The sequence below is a fragment of the Scleropages formosus genome, chromosome 3, assembly GCF_900964775.1.
Source record: "Scleropages formosus chromosome 3, fSclFor1.1, whole genome shotgun sequence".
NCBI lineage: Eukaryota > Metazoa > Chordata > Actinopteri > Osteoglossiformes > Osteoglossidae > Scleropages > Scleropages formosus.
The window spans coordinates 19,874,032-19,895,460 of record NC_041808.1 but is presented as its reverse complement, the minus strand read 5'-3'; the positions used below and the strand labels follow the sequence as shown (position 1 = coordinate 19,895,460).

The 21,429-nt window shown below is 50.3% G+C and overlaps 1 protein-coding gene across 2 annotated transcripts in view; it reads right to left on the bottom strand.

Moving 5' to 3' along the window:
- Positions 1-21,319, bottom strand: part of LOC108935154 (phospholipase D1-like) — a 30,896-nt gene extending 9,577 nt beyond the window's left edge. Inside the window, exons 1-21 of one of the 2 annotated variants that reach the window (XM_018753498.2) lie at positions 21,160-21,319; positions 20,746-20,790; positions 12,971-13,143; positions 12,555-12,730; positions 12,244-12,386; positions 11,409-11,520; positions 11,233-11,298; positions 10,769-10,827; positions 10,594-10,686; positions 9,031-9,183; positions 8,642-8,791; positions 8,270-8,353; positions 5,537-5,618; positions 4,857-4,967; positions 4,502-4,687; positions 3,258-3,468; positions 2,539-2,667; positions 2,181-2,299; positions 429-542; positions 204-314; positions 10-98 (exon numbers count right to left, since the gene is read on the bottom strand). In XM_018753498.2, the coding sequence (XP_018609014.1) occupies positions 10-98; positions 204-314; positions 429-542; positions 2,181-2,299; positions 2,539-2,667; positions 3,258-3,468; positions 4,502-4,687; positions 4,857-4,967; positions 5,537-5,618; positions 8,270-8,353; positions 8,642-8,791; positions 9,031-9,183; positions 10,594-10,686; positions 10,769-10,827; positions 11,233-11,298; positions 11,409-11,520; positions 12,244-12,386; positions 12,555-12,730; positions 12,971-13,058 (2,276 nt within the window). In that variant the 5' untranslated portion in view covers positions 13,059-13,143; positions 20,746-20,790; positions 21,160-21,319. The remainder of the gene's footprint in view (positions 1-9; positions 99-203; positions 315-428; positions 543-2,180; positions 2,300-2,538; positions 2,668-3,257; positions 3,469-4,501; positions 4,688-4,856; positions 4,968-5,536; positions 5,619-8,269; positions 8,354-8,641; positions 8,792-9,030; positions 9,184-10,593; positions 10,687-10,768; positions 10,828-11,232; positions 11,299-11,408; positions 11,521-12,243; positions 12,387-12,554; positions 12,731-12,970; positions 13,144-20,745; positions 20,791-21,159) is intronic. The other variant, XM_018753497.2, reaches the window with a different exon arrangement.
- Positions 21,320-21,429: the final 110 nt, after the last annotated feature.

The following is a 21,429-nucleotide window of genomic DNA, read 5'->3' as shown; positions in this document are numbered from 1 at the left end:
CAGACGTACTTGTACGCTCTGATGATCCTCTCTATGATGGCGTCCCCTATCTTGTTGTGCACTTGTTTGTTGTCCGCACAGCTTATGAAAAACTGGTTCTGAAAGACAGGGAAAGAGGTTTACAGACTTAACCCGTTCTGCAACGGCAAGAAGAAACCGCCGTGCCGGGCCCCGACTCCCACGGTGCACTGCGCCTGGCTCACCTCGATGTAGATGAAATGTTTGCTCTTGGCTATCACCTGGATGTACGCATTGTGGATGGACTCCTCATGGTACTTGATGCCAGCCGACCAGTCTGCAGCAGATCGCAGAATCTGCAGGAGAACGGCGACATACTACGATGGGTAATGTTCAAAGGCTGCTTTAACGAGCGTTATAGCGTACAAACACGTACAGTGCTTTGGGTTCCCGGGCATTCAGCATGGTACCTGCACTTTGGTGTTGATGCAGTCTGGCACCTGGTACCTCAGTTCGTTGGCAGTGGCGTGTGACTTGGGCAGGAGGAAAGGGTACGAGAGAGATCTGTACTTGGGCTTCATGATCTTAGAGACAAGATGACAGAAAGAATGTTCGGCACACGATTTTATAGATGGAAAATACATCTCACCCAGTCAGCTTAAGCCATACAGCGTCTTTCTAAACTAAGACTGTGGGTTAATGGGATGTGACTGGTTCCCCTTAACATGCTCACTTCTAGACTGATTTGCTGGTTAAAAAGCTTCATCCTGAAGAGACTGGGATGCAGTGGGGTAGAATTTCTAGTAAATATTATTGACCGACAAAGTATGAGTTTAAACACATCATCCTTGATTTTTTTTTTTTTTAAAAAAGGACCGATTCTTTTTTCTTGTTTTCTTTTCAATTACTTATTCATTTTTAATTTTTTAGGGCGGCAAAGACATCAGTTTCGTCGATCACTGCCCACCCTTGCTGCCGACTGCGTTCCTCAGTACATTAAAACCCTAGTGGGGATTAGGTGCTAAATTTGCTAGTTATGTGTCCATGTGCAACCATTTAATTCAACAAATGTCAGCTTTCCTGCATAGTTTTAAACTGAGAGCACGGGGGAATTTATTTAATTAGGTTGCCAATGAAACACGCTCTGCCTCTGGTATATTAGAGCTGGAGTACTTTTTAAGAACCATCACTAGACAAATAATGTGTCACTGCGTCTCCATTTCGCTGAAGTTTCATCCATTCCGAATGCTTTTAAGCTCAGAGAACTGGGGTAAGGGATTTAACAGGTTCCCCTGCGTGGAAAACATACTACTCCACAATGTGATTAAAAAATTCTGCAAGTTAAAACCATAGAAAGGAACAGCGCGGCAGACATTCACTGCATCGCCACAGCAAACACCTGCGAGTCGGGCCGACCGTCGCCTCCGTGACAAAGGATACTCGCTTGTCATAAAGCCCTTCAGGCATCGGTTAATGACACATTTCAGACTGTGGCTTGACCGGTTACTCCCGAGCACCGGCAACTCTGCTGCCAACCCGGACAACGGACAGAACGCACGAAAGCTCACAGAGGTGAGGAAAAACTGAAAAAGGCTGTGTGGCATATATGAACCCTGGCCTCACCCCCTACTCTTCGACTAACAGCCGCAACCAGGTAACACCCTATTACCAAAAATGAGGTAACCATTTAAGCCAAACTGAGGCTCCTTTTAAGAAAGAACGTCTGCTGCATCGCGCCGGTAGGGCTTGACTTGTACTTTCCAGCTCTGTCTTCAAACGACTCGGAAGGGGCTTTTCTTTTCGTTTTTTGACGATTGCAGCCGAACGCAGTTTTCTTAGCTTTTATATTAAGTTTTTTCATTTAGTCTAATAATGAAAAGGCAAGAAAATATAGCTCCCTCTTGCTTGTTCATTCCCCACACCACATTATTGCTATTATTAAGCGTTATTTTGTCTGGCGTATTTGTCTAAGGTTACAGTGTTACATAAGCAACTTTTGTTAATTACAGTTATTTTCCATCTCATACAGGAGGGTATTCTTTCAGTACTTTGGGTAAGTACCTTCATCAATGCTACTGTAGAAGGAGTGGGATTCAAACCCGGAACATTCAGACTCCAGGAAAACAGATTTAACTGTTATACTGGATACCACACTATTGCACGTGGCTTTCAGCTTCATTGTGGTCATTGGCCTGTGATGAGTTGACCCAGTGACATCTCACCTTAGTGAAGTTCCAGCGCTGGATGAAGTGTCTGGCCACATCTCGAGCAGCCTTCCCATGGACCACAGAGGCAATGTCATGCCAGGGCATTCTGGGAGTGGTGTATCTATCTATGAAGTCTGCGGGCAGACGAGAAGCCTCTGAACCCCCGTGTTGTGACCTCCTGAACATTGCTCGGTGCAGAGAACCCTTTGGCTCTTAAAAAACCAGACGGACAAGAGGAAATCCACGGCCGCACGTTCCTCTCGACCCCACTACTGAAGTCATGTTTAACAGCTGAATGAGCTTTGGCCATCAGGAAAATGCCATCTGAAGTAGTGAGATTACAATGAAGTTGTTGAGCTGAGGAGAGGCCTACCATCAAATGGTTTCTCCAGTTGGATCCAGTCCTTGTAGACAAAGTTGCAGTAGTCCTTGCCATGCCAGAAGCGCGTGTCCCCCATCAGCTCACCTACACCCGTCTGCAGGCTCCGCAGGGACCCTGTCTCTGCGGGAGCATAAAGGACATTAGCGCGATTCATATCAAAATTGAGTTCGCTATCCAAACTGCCCTCATAGCCCTGTGATTTTTATATAAGCCTTCCGACTGTTTATACCCAACAGAAGAATCAACAGCGACAACAGTGTGTCCTACCCACGATTTTCATAGCACACAGGCCAAGCCTTGAAATATTGTTGACACCAATGGCTTCTTTACTTCCCTCAGCAAATGGATACCACTAGCGGTGATTATCTCTATTTTATGGGCTGCTGTAAAGCCGTGGAACAAAATATGGAAAGTTAAACATAAGTGCCAGAGGCAACACGCACTAACAAACTCTGAAGAACAAAAGTAGAGCAACACAACCTAAGTAAAGTGTAGTGTATAGGGAACTTATATTATTTAATGTAATTTTACACTGGGAGTGGCAAGGTCAAATAAGCTGAATTCCTAGCCACATGTTGTCCCAGAATACAAAACATTGTCTCAGAAGGCAAGAGAAGTGTCCTATAGCTGCTCTGCTGTTGATACAAATAAAACTCTACACAGAGGTTTGAAGAGCATGTGGCTCCTTGACACTGGCTGGAGGGACATACTGTCCTCTGTGCTGTCTACGCTGCTGATGCTGTCAGACAGGTGCCGTCTGTGCAGGTGTCTGTAGAGGCTGAAACGGGCCCTCCGGGTGTGGGCCGCCCCCTTCAGCTTGGGCAGATCTTCACTGTCGGGCGATCGAGGGCTCTTCCCATTGGTAGGGGGGCCGTGAAGGCCAGAGGCACCTTGTGGACTATTTGCCATATGGGACTTTTCCTGCAGAAAGGACACAGATGGTATCACCCAGAACATGCAAGTGTTTGGCAATAAAGACTTCTTCTAATGGATAAGTGACACTATGTGAACTAGTTATAGTAAGCATTTTGCCACCAGGGGTTTAATCAAATGCAGCGGTTTTAATTTTCTAAGAAAATTGGACATCTTCAGATATAATCTTTTCCCACTTTATGAAGGTAATTTGTTTCTGGAAAACCTTTATTAAGGGGAATTCTCATAACTCGAAGAAATAATTACCTTTAGCTCCATTGAGCCGAGAAGTGCCGCCTCTTTATGCTAAAATATCACCAAATCCCATTAGAAATTACTTCAATAGTTAAAATGAGTTAAATAACAAAGCATTTTCCCTTCGTTAATTTGTATAATATTGCATGGCTGTCCATGTACACTTATAGAGCTCTTTTGTAGCTATTAAGTACTGTACGCTTACCAGAACACACACATTTTCAGAACCGCTTGTCCCTTACGGGGTCACAGGGAACCGGAGCCTATCTGGCAACACAGGGCGTAAGGCCAGAGGGGGAGGGGACACACCCAGGACAGGACGCCAGTCCGTCGCAAGGCACCCCAAGCGGGACTCGAACCCCAGACCCACCGGAGAGCAGGACTGTGGTCCAACCCACTGCGCCACCACGCCCCTCTTACCAGAACAGTAAAGATAAAAGAAATCAGTGAAAAGAATGGAAATGAATTCACACTCAGCAAACGAACAAGCCGAGAGCGTTTGGACGGTCCAAACATTGGCCATGATTACTGAGACAAGGGGCTACAGGTTGAGAACTTAATGTAGCACCAGCCGAACATAAAGAAAACAGTATGACGGCACTGCTCTCGTGCTGCTCGGATAGAAAGAAATGTCTTCTAAGCCAAATTAGGGGTATTAAAGGAAAATCCTTGTGAAGTTGAATTCTCATGACCTCAGTGGGCATATGTGACCGTGTCTACATGAATGCTGTGAACAGCGGTCGAATATGTGCTGTATGACTACACGGGAGTCCACTAAGAATCTCACTTGGTCAACGGCCGCAGCACGGGTCACGCTCCCCACGTCCGTCAGCCGGTGCTCCCTGTCGTCCCACCGCCCATACGCCAGGTCGATCCCACCCACGAAGGCCACCGATTGGTCAACAACGACAATTTTCTCATGGTGTGCCCAGAGGTACACGCTGGAGGAGACGTGGTCAGGATGCCGCATCACCTGCACGCAAGAAGCAACACGGCATGGAAAACACTCCGTAACCGTTCTCGGTATCTCTCTTCTATATTTGCTGCTCAAACCCCGGTGTCCTCCAGTTGCACGAAAGCAGGATTCTTTGTCTTGGCACCGTTGGGCGCCACGTAGCGAACGGGCTGCTGCCGAGTCGTACCTTGATGTTGGGATGAAGGTGCATCAGGGTCCGCTTGCTGTATTCGCTGTTGATACCCAAGGCGAGCTCCACTTCCTTGTACAGCATCACAAAAATCTTCACGCCCTGTTGCTACAATAGAGAAAACAAGAAGTTCCTACAGGGATCCTGCCGTTGTACCTTAAGGCTGTACCCTGTGTAGCATACAAATCGATTTTGCATGAACAAGTAATCACATCAAAATAACTGAGTGGCAAACGACAAAACAATTCTAAAATATCGCGCAAAGCAAAGGGATAATCAATGCATAAGTGAATGAAAGTTTTGTCTACAGACCTCCATTTGTCCCTTTTCCTTTCTTAAAAGAAGCCAGTTTGTAACTTTAACTAGGATATCATTATTTCTGCTAGTGTCAGTCAATGGCATCCATGCTTTATGTTTAATATGCCATTAGACAATCAGCCTGGCGACAGACAAGTAAATATATCGACTTCTGTGCTCTTCTGGAGGACTCAGAGGACCTGGTTGCAAGGAAACCCAAGCTGTTCGTGAAACGTTGATAAAATGCAGCTGAAACCCACATGCAATCTGTTTTCTCACATTCTCTGAGTTCTTTCACACTCTACCAATCTGCGTGGCTCACTCCCATGTGCTCCCCGCCCTGTAGAACGGACTCTCCTTGGGCCCCGGGGCAGACTCACCGCCTTGCGCTTAAGAACGCAGTCCAGTCTCCAGCGGTTCCCTTCCACAACAGGTCTCTTCAAGAAGATCTCTGGGCTCAGCCTGCATAAAGGAACCACATCCACGCAACCGTCTGAGGTCAAAGTGCACGTGCACACGTGCCTCAGTGAGCCTATACACAATCTGATGCCGTAGGCTCGTGCAGATCCCTTTGCGAAGACTCGAACCCAACACGACCCTTGAAATGATCCCTGTGATTATATGATGATACAAGATACGGAACTGGTGAAAGCACCTTATTACGTACGCAGCAGATGTTCTTATATGGTTCACGGGCTCCGAGACAACAACAGAAGAGCAGCATTTAACAACGTTCACATGGGAAAAAGTCTCGTGGTTTGTGACGCAACTCTCAGCCAGTGACATTTTGCTAAGTTAATACATTACAAACGAGAAACAGTTGCTTTGAAATGCAGGACCTGCCGAAGACCTCCAGCAACTTACGTTACAACACTGTCCGGAAATCATTTTTAATCATTACAAGAAAAAATGTGAGATTGAAGCAGCAGGCCTAAATGAAAGACACCGTCGTCGCCCGTCAACGAAAGCGATTATTTTCACTTTGTTGCCGGACTATTACTAGGTCGTTCCGTTTCGGAAAACACATTATGCGGCGAGAGGGAAATAAGAGCCGGTTGCGTAATATCCATTTTCTTTCTGCGCGAGCCAAAAACTGCAGAGTTTGCCCTGTAATTATTTGTACGAAGCTTTTCTTGGAAGACACGGTGTTGAGCTGCTCACAATGATCGACCCATTTAGAAAGCTGGGTAATTTTTTGGGCACCATGAGTTCAGGGTAAATATGCTGCTCGAAGGCACCGCGGCTGAAAATGGCATTGGAACACAGGTCCTTCGAGCGCAAGGCACCTCGCCACGCACCGTCTGACCCGCTGCCCTTTCCATGACCGCGAGAATTTTCGGCTGCCCTCAAAGCTTCTGCAGCTTGAAACAAAGCGGTGATTTGTGTGTAAGTTTAAATAAACCTCGCTGAAGCCTCTCCTTCTCATGGATTCTCACCACGAGAAAGACTTGCTGCTCCTTCCGGCTACGTCTTTGTGTGAAAATCTCATCCTGCCGGCGCTGTGGTGCACCCGCTCAATAGGGCGTTTGTTTCAGATGGCAGGCCGCGAGAGGCACCGGCATGAATTTCGCAGTGAAACAAAGGACCGCTTGTTCACGAGCGGTCGGCGCCCGGCCAAGCGCAAAGTTCTCCAAGCCTTCCCTTCCAGCGCGCGGCTTTTACGGACGGCTTGCCGGAGACTTCTTTTTTCTGGACTTAGATACATTCTAAGATGGTTTCCATGCCCACCACTTTCTCCAGGCGGAAGTCTATTTTTATGTTGAACTTCAGTTTTATTGAGGGCAATATTTTCCAGCACGTTTGAACTTGAGAAAAGCACAGCGGTGTCCGTACGTACAGCTGCGGCAAAGCTAGTGCAACGCAATCGACCAGATTCCTTAAAGAACCCAGATTCAGCCGTTTGAAGAGTAGAAATCAGAAACAACTTTCCTTCATGCTCTTCTTCGTGCGGTTGCACTGAAATGAGCTGAGTGAAGCTGGACCCCCTAATCACTGCTCTTTGTTAGTGTTGTGTTTGTGCTGTAAAAACTGGAATTTCTGCTGTTCTATTTTTAAGATTTATTTACATTTATTCACTTAGCAGACGCTTTTCTCCAAAGCGACTTCCAATGAACTCTACGTAGTGTTATGAGCCCACACACCTTATTCACCGCAGTGACTTACACTACTAGATACACTACTTACACTGGGTCACTCATCCATACATCAGTGGAACACACTCTCTCTGCCACTCACACACTATGGGGAACCTGCACAGCATGTCTTTGGACTGTGGGCGGAAACCAGAGCACCCGGAGGAAACCCATGCAAACTCCACACAGACTGAGCGGGGATCAAACCCACATCCACTCACACCACCCAGGCGCTGCGAGACAACAGCGCTGCTCACTGTGCCACCATGTCGATAAGATAATTATTACTTCCAGACAGAGATGGCACTTAGCCCCCATAGAGCTGTGTAGGAACCCACATTGTGCTCCATTTACATTAGTTTGTATAGTTTAAAGTAAGACTGCACCTCTTCTGCTTTTTGAGATGTTAATGATTGGTGATGTGGTGTCACTCAGCCCCCCTACAGCAGTGCATAGACCCAAAACTGGGCTCAGTTTCACATTTGTTCTGTTGTTGTTCACCATGTTTACTTGACTTTTACTTGCTTAAAGCCTGATGGTCACAGATGATTTTTTTTTTTAAAAATTGTCCCCCAGGAATTGAGGACAACTGGGTATGTAAAATTACTTTAACAAATACTGATTGATAATATGTATATGGTCTGTACTCCGTGTCATATTTGTTACACCACAGTAAATTAGCAACTAATACTATTACAACAGTTGTACTTTAAACTGTGGTAACTGGAATTGATATGACTTGATTAGGTTTTCAGCTTGGAAGTAATTTAAAATCCCTTTACTCATTCTGCTGAAGTTTCATGAGCAGCAGTTGTGTCTGCATATGACTAATACTGCACTTGTGTAGAGTCTAGTTAATTTATTGACTTTACCGAATTTATTCCTCTGCATTCCATCTTTATTTCCCACTTAAAGGACTGGGCGTTTGAATGAAGCCAGAGCGCCTGCTGAACCTCCAGGGTCAGCCCGTGTCGTACATACCACCAGTCTGTGATGAAGATCTCCTCCTTGGCTGCCTCCAGAGCATCAGCAACATCCTCCATGTAGGTCTTTCCATTCACGTACCTGCAGCAAAACAACCGTTGGCTCTGAGGTGCACTCTGGGCTGCTCCTTGGATGTCATGGACACGGGCCACTCCAGTGGGTCTACGGTAGCTCCTTCAGTCTACCAGACCTTTTGAGGCGCTCTCTGACAGCAATTTAAGCAGCAGAGGCTAAAAATGCTTAGGGCAATACAAACTCACGATTGAACGGCAAGGGACGCTACATGGTGAGCAAGTGAACACGTTAATCCGAGCGCACATTTCTTCTGAAGGATAAGATGAATTCCAAGGACCGGGAGGAGGTTGTTACCACTTGGCCAGGATGTTGTCTTCCTCCTTGGCAAAGGAGCCAAAGCGATGGTCTCGAAGGAAGGCCCAACCATGCTTGCGCACAAACTCCTCAATGGCCTGGCCCCACCATCGCGCTTGCCGATAGCTGATGCACTTCAGAACCAACGTCCTACCGGGGAGAAGCAAGGTGTGGTTAGAGAGCCAACCAGATGTCTGATCTGCATCCCTCCATATCCCTCTAGCTATGCCAATGCACCTTCCTCAGTCCAAAGGACAACCAACCATCTGAGGAGTATTCCCTCATAAACATGGGTGTGACCTTCATCTGTTACGTCAAACCCGAACCATTCCTTATCTCTGCCTTAACTACCATCCCGAGTCAGCAGTTGACCTCAGTTCAGTGCTTACCTGGATAGGCTGTCAATCCGTACACCGTGCTTGGTCTCAGTGTCTTTGGAGTCCATTTTTATGGTGAACTCCTTGTCCACTAGCAGTACGAAAGAGATGGCCCCTGTGTCGGGCTTCATGTACAGCAGAAAGGAGTCTTTGACAACTAGCCACCTGGAAAAGAGCACCGGAGCACATGGTTGTCACACAGAGACTGCAACCCACAACCACCAGCGGATGGGAGAACGGAGTTACGCTCGATTTAAACCCAAATTCACACCAAGTCCTCTAAGGTGCACCAAGAGCTAAGGGAAAACAAGGCATCTTTTGACAAGAACTTTTTCTTATACATGTACAAAAGGACATTTATAGTCATCTTTAACGGAGCCTGAGAATTTGTCTGTGCGCATGCATGAGTCCTTGGAAAGGAAGGCTACAGCTGTGTCCCCTCGCAGAGTTTTGCTCTTTGGCACAGTTTGCCCTCCTCCAAAGGATTTACATCCATACCTCACATAACACAGTTAATATGTTCTGTGAAATCACACTGGTAAAGTTCCATATTACCATTGTACTCAGTCACCATACAGTAGGCTCCCATACAATGAAAACCCACTAGAATGGCTCATGAAAATGGACAGTTTATCCTTTTTCTCCATACAACAGGCTTATTATTCTGTACTAAGCCATTTTTGCCCATTATGCAGTCATTCCACTTCCATGTGAAAACTGATTTTTTTCCCTTAAGAAATAATGGTAATTCACAAATAAAAAACCTGTCACCTAAAAGAAAATACAAAAGAAAGATGACAGCAACATACAGTATCTGCAGCAAAAATTACTTGTAGCTGCTCTTTCAATGTTACACACACACACACACACACACACACACACACACACACACACACACACACACACACATTACATTTATTCACTTAGCAGATGCTTTTCTCCAAAGCAACTTCCAGTGAACTCTATGTAGTGTTATCAGCCCACACACCGTATTCAGCAAGGTGATTTACACTGCTAGATACACTACTTACACTGCGTCACTCATCCATACCATCAGTGGAACACACTCTGTTGCTGTCACTCGCACACTAGAAGGGAACCTGAACAGCATGTCTGTGGACTGTGGGAGGAAACCAGAACACCCAGAGGAAACCCACACAGACACAGGAGGAACATGCAAACTCCACACAGACTGAGCGGGTATTGGACCCATGTCCTCTCCCACCACCCGGGTGCTGTGAGACAGCAGCACTGCTCAACACACACACACACACACACACACACACACACACGTGCATGCACAGAACTGGGGGGAAACACCCAGGATGGGGTCCTGGTCTGTTGCAAGGCACCCCAAGTGGGACTTGAACCCCAGACCTGCCAGAGAACGGGAGCTAGCCAAACCCCCCCCCCAATCTTTTAATGTTATATTTTCATAAATTTTTTTTTTACTATTATGACCAGTCCAATGCATGGTTAGAGAGGTATGGAATCTACACAGGAAGCATAGGGTGCAAGACAGAGTACAGCCCGAACAAAGGCAGTTTGACAATATGCAAGTGACCACATACTGACCGCTTGGACCAGTGGTAGCACACTCTGCTGTGGCCACAGCAGTTAATCCCTGGGATACGGTGACCACCGGACCGTTTGTACACCATCCCCTCCCTGGAAGGGCAGAGAAGTTGCTTAGCGAAAGTGCAACCTCAGGCCAGCATACCGCTTGCAAAGCAAAGATCATCGTTCTTACAAGCCTTTTGGTCCCAGGTCATGAACGAAGGACATCTGGCTAACGTCAATAAACTCCATCTGAAAATTAGAAGCAAATCTCAGCTAAGGAAATAAATAACCCATGCAGCCAGATGTAAAGGTGTACTTTAAATCCACGATTCTTTCCCATGTGCCACTTGAATGTAAACAGCTTTTAAAGAAACTTAATAACGTGTTAAGATGACTTCGGGAAGTACTCTGGGCTAATGAAGGTTTTCTTATTTGTGCACGGAGAGAAGTTCACACAGGAGAGAGGGAATTATCCAGTTTAACTGATTAAATGTGGCACCTCCTTTAGCATATTGATCCACGAGTAGAACGCTCAATAAAGCCCGTTAAAGGCCACTAAACGTGCGCTCCATTCTGACTTTAAATATTGTATCAATTAGCACTTTAATTATTGCTTATTGGTATAAAATGAAAACAAGAAAAAAAAAAACTTACTGTAGCATGGTACTTTCTATACACAGGCATTTTTAGCAAGTTATTCAGATAGTCTTCCAGTTGTTTCTGGGAAAAAGAAAGAAATATTTATTCGGGTTTTGAGAGAAACAACAGAAGGATTGTCACGGTGACAGTGATGTGCTTTAAATGAGGGCTCTGGGCAATGGGGGACTGACCCTCCTACTGGACAGTTGCTCTTCTCTCGCCAGCTCATCGGACCTGGCACGTGGAAGGCTGGGCATCTGACGTGCCTCGCCCCGCTTGAATGATTTCCTCTGCACCGTGTGACTGGAGAGGAAACGGGAAGTGAGAGAGACCTGAATGCTGCCGTACCCATTCCAGCTGAAACACAGGCCCTGCCGTGTATAAAAATCTCCAGGGCTCTCGAGCAAGAGTTGGGGTGTGATGCTCCCATTCAGTTTTACCCAGTTTAAACACATGATGTAAAGTTAAACTGGTTATTGTACCCAACGCTACATCTTCCCTTTCCTTCCCCGAGCCCAAGTTGACTTCTACCGCCACAGTGCCGGTTTCATATACTTTGGGGAATCAAGGCAACCGCCTAGAGCTCCAAAATTTGGGGGTGTAAAATTTTACAGCTAAAATGAAAAAACAAACTTTGTAAGAAATAATTCAAAAAGCCTGCTTAAAAACTGAAGAATAAAAAATGAATAGTTTTATTAGAAGATTAAAAAAGATCAGTCACCTTATATGTTACGTAAACATCACCACCCCGTGTCCTTGAAAAGGTGCAACTTTGTCTTCTGTGCATCATCTGTTAGTTCATAAAATCAAATCCTCTTATGTACATGTATGTGTACCTTTATTACTTTAGAGGCAGAAGTTTTGCTTAGGGGTGTCAAAACCCCTAGCACAAGCCCTACACACTCCTCCCTTTCCCCTACAGCCTCAACCCTGCTACCCCTGTTGGTCCCTATCCTTTCCCTTTCTTACCCCTCCCCTTAGCTTAGCTTCCCCTTTGGCCCGAGACACGAGCCTCCTCCTCCTCACCGGCGGGAGGGCAGAGGGATCCTCAGGAAAGCCTTGTAGCGCAACAACTCCCGGTGGAGCTCCAAAAAGTGCTTCTCCTTCCGCTTCACGATCCAGGTGAAGTTCCCGTGTCGTAGTTCAATTCGAAAGACGGCGGGAAGTGCCTGGTCGTACATCGACATTATGCTTTTTGAAACATTCTGGACACAGAGTACACCAGCAACAATCAGGAGCCACGGCTTTCGTACCACAGGTTAGCCAAGATCGATCCTTTATAGCCTCTCGTTTTCTGTGGACGATGCAAATTAAAACTGTTACCCCGAAATGCGGACCTTAGTTATGCTTCGGTGGTAGCTGATGCGGTCCCTGAAGCGGTCTTGAGCACATGTGAAACGTTCTACTTCCATGATTTTGGCTGCGATGGGCAAGGTGGCGAGGTAAACCGTGGCATCCGCCTCCCGGAAGCCCTTGGTACCGTACACTGCGGAGAAGGGGATCCACGTCTCCTCTGAAAAAGAAAGCAAGTTAAGGCAGCCCGTGTTGCGGGGGCGGTCTTAAACACACTTACGTGCAATCATGCGGCGGCTATCGCACCGAACGCCGCTCCCATTCCCCCGAAACACCCGGCACATTCCTTTCACCGACTCCGGGTCCCAACGCTGGAATGAGCACGCTTGCCAATCACTATGCCCATCCCCGAAACGCAACCCTTCCCTTCCCACGCCCAGAATCGAACGCGCGTCCTCACCTGCGTGGTTTGCCTCGTGCCCCTCGAACTCTTCCACATCTCCAACATCCAGGTCGCGAGTGTCCAGGCTTTCCGCGATGTCGCTCATGTCTGCGGCCACCGGGTGTGGCGCGTAGGCCTCGGGATCCTCTCGGTGCGACGCGTCCGTACTCAGCTCATAGGTAAGGGGTCACCTGAACAAGACACGATAAGGGAGACGGCACGCATGGGAACGAGCCCTCAGAGCCGAACAAACGTCCTTTATAAGTGCATCCACGACAGGGGTGGGAAAAACGGACAGGTAGATGATCGAGTGGGCTTCTTCTCAGGTATAGTTCGGCTTATGATGTATTAAGGTCTCGACCCCATCAGCCCTTGTTTGCTAGGAATTCATTTACATTGTTTTCATTAACTTCTTTCTGCTTTTGCGGTTCACGTTCGCTCTTTTGCATTCGCATCATCGTATGCACGCGTTTTGCGTGCGAGCGCCAGCGTACGGTACGGAACGGCGGGGAAAGAGCCCAACGAGTGCAGGAGAGGCGTACAGCCTTACGGCATTAGTACTGAAGGGAAACTGCCTGGTTATGCTGCGTTATGACACACACACACACACATTTTCAGAACCGCTTGTCCCTGACGGGGTCACGGGGAACCGGAGCCTACCCGGCAACACAGGGCGTAAGGCCGGAGGGGGAAGGGGACACACCCAGGACGGGACGCCAGTCCGCCGCAAGGCACCCCAAGCGGGACTCGAACCCCAGACCCACCGGAGAGCAGGACTGCGGTCCAACCCACTGCGCCACTGCGCCACCGCACCCCCCCATCTGCGTTATGACAAATAAGGTCAATTATTTCGATTATTTTGTCCATTTTTAATGAGATTTGGTGACATTTTACTATTTAGTAATATTTACTAATAACCGAGGGGGCGCAGTGGGTTGGACCGGGTCCTGCTCTCTGGTGGGTCTGGGGTTCTAGTCCCGCTTGGGGTGCCTTGCGATGGACTGGCGTCCCATCCTGGGTGCGCCCCTTCCCCCTCCGGCCTTATGCCGGGTTTGGCTCCGGTTCCCTCTGACACCATATGAGACACGCGGTTCAGGTGTGTGTGTGTGTGTAGTAATAACTGGTATCCATTTAGGGCTCAGGAAAAATTTTAACCACTGAAGGTGATGGTAATATTCCGTTTATGGGAACTCCCCTCACAGAGAAGGGAATGAGATTACCTTCATGAGGTGGGGGAGGGCTAAATGTCCATAGAAGTCCCAGGTACCATTCATTGCGCAGATAATGCGGTAAGCTATGTTTAAACTGATATTTGCCTTCTTATTTGCTGCTTGGATACGCCGTCATGCACACGATGAGGGAAGCACATTTAGCGCGGTCTGCGTCTGGCCCAACTGAGACGCGTCACAGCGGCAGGGACAGTTACTCGGGGCTCAGCGTTGGCTCGCTTTCGCGGGACGTGTGACCGGGAAGCTGGACGTCCAGGTCCACACTAAGTTGCACATTTCAGGATTCTCTTTAGAGCAGCTCATAAAGCACCGAGGGAATAAAATGAGATGTGGGCAAACCCAGATTTTATTCAATTTGCCCGACACTGGGACTGGGACTGCCTACTTATCCATCCATCCATCCATCTTCCTCCGCTTTTATCCGGGGCCGGGTCGCGGGGGCAGCAGTCCGAGCAGAGTACTCCAGACCTCCCTCTCCCCGCACACCTCCTCCAGTTCCTCTGGGGGAACCCCAAGGCGTTCCCAGGCCAGCCGGGAGACATAGTCTCTCCAACGTGTCCTGGGTCTGCCCCGAGGCCTCCTCCCAGTGGGACAAGCCCGGAGCACCTCCCCAGGGAGGCGTCCAGGAGGCATCCGGAACAGATGCCCGAGCCACCTCAACTGGCTCCTCTCGATGCGGAGGAGCAGCGGCTCTACTCCGAGCTCCTCCCGGGTGACTGAGCTCCTCACCCTATCCCTAAGGGTGCGCCCAGCCACTCTGCGGAGGAAACTCATTTCTGCCGCTTGTATCCGCGATCTCATTCTTTCGGTCATGATCCAGAGTTCATGACCTATCTCTTCGGGGCTGTAAAACGATGCACAATAAATAAAAAGAGCGATAGCGGTTCCTCGGCCGTGCCAGGCACCACCACCACCGTGCGTCACGGCATTCTCACAAGGCCAAGGGACGTTCAATAAGTGACCGGGCGCCTTCTCTTCCCGGTACGGCCGAAGGAAATCGATCCGCCGCGAACGCTCCGATGCGCAGACGTGAGCTTCTCGCCCGGCTTTGTTTGTCGCGAGTTCGCGGAGCGGAGGAAACGGGGCCGCCGCGGCCTCCGGACCTCGCCCGCCGCGCCGTTGCGTGCGGGAAAACCCGTTTGCGCAGAGCAGGGCTCGGGGACCGAAGCGCACCTTCCCGAAAGCGCCCTGGAGCCGCTTCCCGGAACGGGCCCGTCTTACAGGGGCGACAGAGAGAGGGGCGCTAGCGAGACAAAATGAGGCGAAGGCACCTTTTTCTTTACGTCACTCACTTTACACATTGCGTGTACCACCGAGAGAAATGGAAGGAAGGCGAGTAGAAGGCTTGAAACCTTGCCACGCCGCAGCTGGCCAGCAGCGCGAGAGGCCCCTACGTAGCTGAAAACTTGCTCCGCTCAGCTAGGAGGCCTCATCCGCACCCGGGCTCGGGTCTCACGGACACAGCTGCGGCGCGGCCCGCCCCGTCCGCCCCGTCCGCCGCCGGCGCGGCGCTCTCCGCTCAGCGATTTGCTTCAAGAGCCGGCCTAATCCCGGTGCCACGGGGAACGTTCCGGCCGCGCCGGGCTCTGGGACACGCGGAAGGAACAAGAAGAGGTGCGAGAAGGTAAAGCAGCGAGCTTGAAACCCCCACCTCTGCGGGACAGCGGTGTGAGAGCCATGAAGAAATTCAGCTGCGTGAGATGGGACCCTGGCCCCACCCTGGCCCCACCCTGGCACCACCCTGACGCCACCCTGGCACCACCCTGGCGCCACCCGGATGCCCGTTGCGATGCACTCCGCCCGGACAGGACCGTCGAACCGTGGTGCCGGTTAACCGTAGCCAGCCCACACGGTTATTTTCTCAGTCTGTCGTCAGTCTGACATTTTTGTTTTCCTCTCCTCGCTCGCCAGCCTGCCACTTCTTCGACACAAAGCGACTATTTTTTATATTTACGACAGCATATATTTGTTTGCTTTAGTCCTTGTTTTCATAGTTCTGCTTGTTACTTTAACATAAAACATATGTTGCAGACACAGTCGTCGTTATGTCGTACGCGGTAAACAACTCGTGCTGATTTTTACTGTATAATGTATTTCAGTAAATTAATACTAAAATATGAAGATGAACTGCCATTTTGCAACTGTTTGCAACCTCGCAGAACGGGTCACGTTCCCCAATAGTGTGGGTAGAGGACAAGCGCGGTGACCGGCAGCGGTTCAGTCCCTAATCCTCACTTTATCTGCGCAGCACGGAGGTTTGTTTCGTTTTCTCCGAGTCGGTCTTCGGGGTAGAGCGCTATACGAAAAGAAGATTGTATCGTACGGTATTGGATTTCAGCGCGGAAAGAAGGGCAGCACCCCTTCGCGGGAAGGGAACGGAAGTCGAGTTTCCACCAATCGGGAAGCGCCGGGCACGGCAGACAGCATCGGCAGGGACGTCAGCCACACGCCGTGATGTCAACCCTGCTGACTGCGGTGCGAGGTGAGGACCCAGCCCTGGAAACAAGTCTGAGCAGGCCTGCCTCTCCCAAAATTATTGCTTTCTTAATGTTCTGTTTTTGCCAACTATTGCTTCCCTAACGGCGGCACAGCTGTTGTCTCACGGCTCCCGGGTGGTATGAGGGGATGAGGGTTTGATCCCCCCCCCCTCGGTCTGCGTGGAGTTTGCACGTTCTCCCCGTGTCTGCGCGGGTTCCCTCCGGGTGCTCTGGTTTCCTCCCACAGTCCAAAGACCTGCTGTTCAGGTTTCCCCGTAGTGTGAGTGACAGAAAGAGTGTGTTCCACTTATGTATGGATGAGTGACCCAGTGTAAGTCATCGTGGTGAATAAGGTGTGCGGGCTGGTAACAATACATAGAGTTCATGGAGCTCACTGGAAGTTGCTTTGGAGAAAAGCAGCTGCCAAATAAATAAATCCTAATGTAGCCCTCCTGCCGAAAGCCTGAGAAAGAAGAAAAAAAAACTGAAAAATGAAGCTTTGCCATGAGATCAGCACACATGAGACCCTGATGTAATCTTCCACAGAGGGGCTGAAAATAAGGCCTCCAGGAGACCGCGCGACAGGAAATACCGAAGGTTTCGCGGCCCAGAAAACATTCAAGATGCACTACGGTGGCTCACGGGCGAAACGACTGTGTTAAAGGGAGAGATCGTCTTCTGCGGCAAAGCAAAAGCCGCCGAAGAGTTCGCCAACGGGTCAGCGACGAGCCGTCGGAGATGTCAACCCAGAGAATTTCCGCTCGCCCGCACAGGCATTTCCCATGATGCCAAGCGGCAATTCCACATCGAAGCCCCGCAAGTCGCACGAGCCCGTCGGAACTCCGTCGGAGTTACGTCACGTGACGGACGCCTGAGAATCCACCGCAATGGTTCGCAATATATCTGTGAGGTGACTCCCGAATCGGCGCTCGCTGTCGAAATGGTGAACGCCACGGGGTCATTATGGGAAAATGTGGTGAAATACTGTCCGCAAGTGGAAGTGTACGTGAGCACGTATGACCGTGGCCCTGTGGTTAAGGTCACACCTTTCTCCTCTTCTCCTAATGCTCACGGCTACGGCCGCGCCGCATAAACCGTGCTTCTATAAACCTTCGTCCAGGCGTCGACACAGGCCGCGAAAGGGCACGTAACTCGCACGGGGAAGTCGGTGCCATGCTTCGTGCTACGGCGATGGGCAAAGCAAACGAAACCACCCTTTCGTCCGCGGCGCGTTTCGAAGGCGAACGCTGGATTTCGGACTTACGGACGCCGCCGGACGGGTGCTGCCCGGGCGGGTAAGGCGGAGGACGTCCCCCGCGGGACTCGGCCCTCCCGAGGCTACCTGGGTACGGGCGAGTCCTCCGCGCACGCCGTGCGGAGCGGAGCGGGTGTAAGAGCTCAGCACACGCTTGCAGTTTCCTCTATGGAAATCGAATTTCTACGGAATGCAAATAACTCAGGCGTCGCAGCGGTAGGTGATGGGGGTGGAGAGCGTAGCCTGTTTTTAGGAACTCGGACTAAGTCCGACGCAGAAAAAAAGAACCGATGAGCCCCGGGAACTAACTGTACGCAGCCGGTCGGGTACAATTAAACCAAATTACTCTGTCCTTGATAACGGCGTCCATCGTACCAGGGTAATAATTACCATTGAGTGTCTCCTGCAGCTATATATCTATTTCCGTTGCTTTGCTACTTAAGCAGTTCACGCAACATGCAGCCTTTTTAAAGAAGCGGCTCAAAGAAGTCGTCACGCGACGAGCCCTCAACACACGGCGTCGGATACGGGCGGTCGGCGAAAACTACGACTCGATCGTTACGGTCTAACCGTTTCGAAGACGTGCTTAGCAGGGAAACGCACATCCTCGCTACGGCCCACACCTGAGGTTCGCTTTGTAAATATGTGGACGGCACAAGCGTTTCACTGTTTCCCGCTGAAAAAAATAAACAAAATCAAAATCCTGCTCGACAGGCCAAAATTACTGCTTGATGACACCTGTGAAAAACCGCAACCTTTTTCCCTTGTTTTAGGTAGGCGGATGTACAGGGTCCTCTTTCCGTCGTCGATTAAGAAGCAACATCTTCGATTCATCCGCGGAATTTATAAACGCGAACGCGGCTTTGCCGCGTCGGTCGGTTCGGTCGCCGCGCGTCTCATCCGGGCGCGGAGCCGTACGCTTCCGCGACGATTTCAGGCAGGCCCGTCCGTTTCCGGCTGCCGCGGACGACGAGCCGGCGCGGCTCTCGGACGCTGCGACGTCTCGCGTCCCGTCATTTCTGAGCGCGACGAGCGGGTCGCGCTCAAGTCTCATTCAAGAGTTGCGCTGCCTTTCTTGGTATTCGGCCGGCGTCGCCCATCACGCCGAAATAATGCGGTTTAGCGCAGATGGCGGCGAACTGTTTCCACGGAGATCGCTCCCACACCAGAGCGTGACGTCGCAGTCAGCCCACCCGGCGGGGGGTCATCCCCAGCCACGCTGGCCGGTGACTGGCACGAGGCGGGCGGGGGGGGGCGGTGCGACCGGTACCATCACCAACCGACGCAGGAGGCCCCGGGCACGTCGCTGCGAAGGGCGGCAGAAAGGCCGCCTCCCGTCCGTGTTAAAGGGCTTCGAACCCGGTCGGTCCCGGTCGGCCAAAGCACGAGAAGCGGTTTTCTCACAGGCGCATCCCGCCTCAGAAACACGCTTCTCCTTTACAGCAAAAGCGACACGTCAACACCTCCGTATCCACAAGTTCCTCACCATTGTCTCACCGAAGCCTAGTAGTCGCCTGATGCCGCATGATGCCACCTTTGTGACACGAGTAACTGGGACGTGTGTGTGTGTGTGGTAGTGAGAAAAAATGTCGTTTCAACGAGCACAAAGGGGCCGCAGGCCGCAGGAACGAGAGGTGACGTCCCTGTACAAACCCACGGCTTCTGAGCAGAACGCAGGAGACACGGTCACACGCTTCTACGCTTGTTCACACTCCGAAGAAGTCAATCCCCAGAAGAGCGAAGTCCCGTCACTGTTATTAAAAACCAGAAGTCGGCAACAGCGGACAAATTTGAATACTAAGAGCCAAAGGCAGGAGTAGCGATCTCCGCTGAAACAAAGCACGTAGAACACGGTACGAACGCCGTGATGCGAAGGAACTACGAAGGCGCTTCCGGCTGATGGATCAAGCGTGACACCGGGACTCCACGTTACGTTTACTTGACGCTCTTCTCCAAAGCGACTTACAATGTTCAAGTTGCAATTATTTACCCATTTATACAGCTGGGTAATTCTACTGGAGCAATTTTAGGGTACGTACCTTGTACGAGGCTGCTGGGGCTAAGGATCAAACTAAGAACCTTCAGAGCCAAAGGCAGTATCGCTAACCACTACACTACCAGCTACCCTAGATAGACCCCACGACAAGTGCGATGAGACATCATAGTGAGACCTACACCTAATAACTGGCACAACTGCACATACACTCCATATTTTTCAATTCACTATACTTAACCAAAGTGTTAAGCGACACCCTGAATTACACATCTAAGGTGTCAGACGCAGCAGAGAGCGCAGGATGTCATCAGTGAGGTCAGAAAGCAGACTCGGTACTGAAAAACGGCTCAGAGCGGCAATTCGGTGCAAGAACTAAAGGGAAGCAGGTGGCGTAGCGGTTAGAGCTGCTGCTCTTCTTGGACTGGAATAAGGGTGGCACGGCGAGTAGCGCTGCTGTCTCACGGCACCTGGGTGGTGCGACAGGACATGGGTTTGATCCCCACTCAGGTTGTGTGGAGTTCGCATGTTCTCTCCGTGTCTGTGTGGGTTTCCTCCAAGTGCTCTGGTTTCCTCCCACAGTCTGAAGGCATGCTGTTCAGGTTCACCCATTGTGTATAAGTGACACGGAGAGGGTGTGTTCCACTCATGTATGGATGAGTGACCCAGTGTAAGTAGTGTATCGAGCAGTGTACGTCACCGCGGTGAATAAGGTGTGTGGGCCGATGACACTACGTAGAGTTCGTTGGAAGTCGCTTTGGAGAAAAGCGTCCGCTAAATAAATAAATGTAAATGTAGAATGAGGTGGCTGTGAAATGCACCTTGATCAAGGTACTTACCCTGAACTGACGGAGCTGTGTAGATTGGTACATCGGCAAAAGTCGCTTGGAAGAAAAGCACACAGACAACAATAAACGTTGTGGAGAGCAGGGGTGTGCTCTCGCGGAACGCTGAAATGTTTCCAGCGTAGAGAAAGCGACTGGGACCCCACGCCTACTGGGGCGGCTCCGCGAGCACGAGCGAGGTGGACACCGATCTGGTTGTTTTCATTCCCAGGAAGCACCAGTCCAACATTCCAGCAGCAACACGATGCCCGTCTCTGCCTCGTGGAACAAAGCGGCAGGGCAGGCGCCTCCGAAGAAAGCGCCGGGGGAAACGGGCCCCCTTCCTGGGGGGAGCCTCCCTCCGGCCGGCAGCTGTCTGCCGCCGCAAAACAAATAGAGAAAGGCAAGAGGGACAGGAGTTGTACTGACCTGCTCCCTTTGTAGACCTGGGTCCCACATCACAGTGTGCCTTTCTGTGCTGCTTTATGCGCCTGTACACGCAGTAGCGAGAGAGCACATGCACACGCGCGCGCACGCACAACAAACTCTGAGTCCAGGCGGAGCGCGCCACGGAAGGTACAAGTGCCCACAGCCGCGTCAAGAGCAGTCACACGGTCGACTCCTTCGGGGGCGGGGCCTCGTCCCCAACGCATCGGTCGCAGCCACCCAGCCAATCGGCTGCGGAGGGGCGGAGCTCTT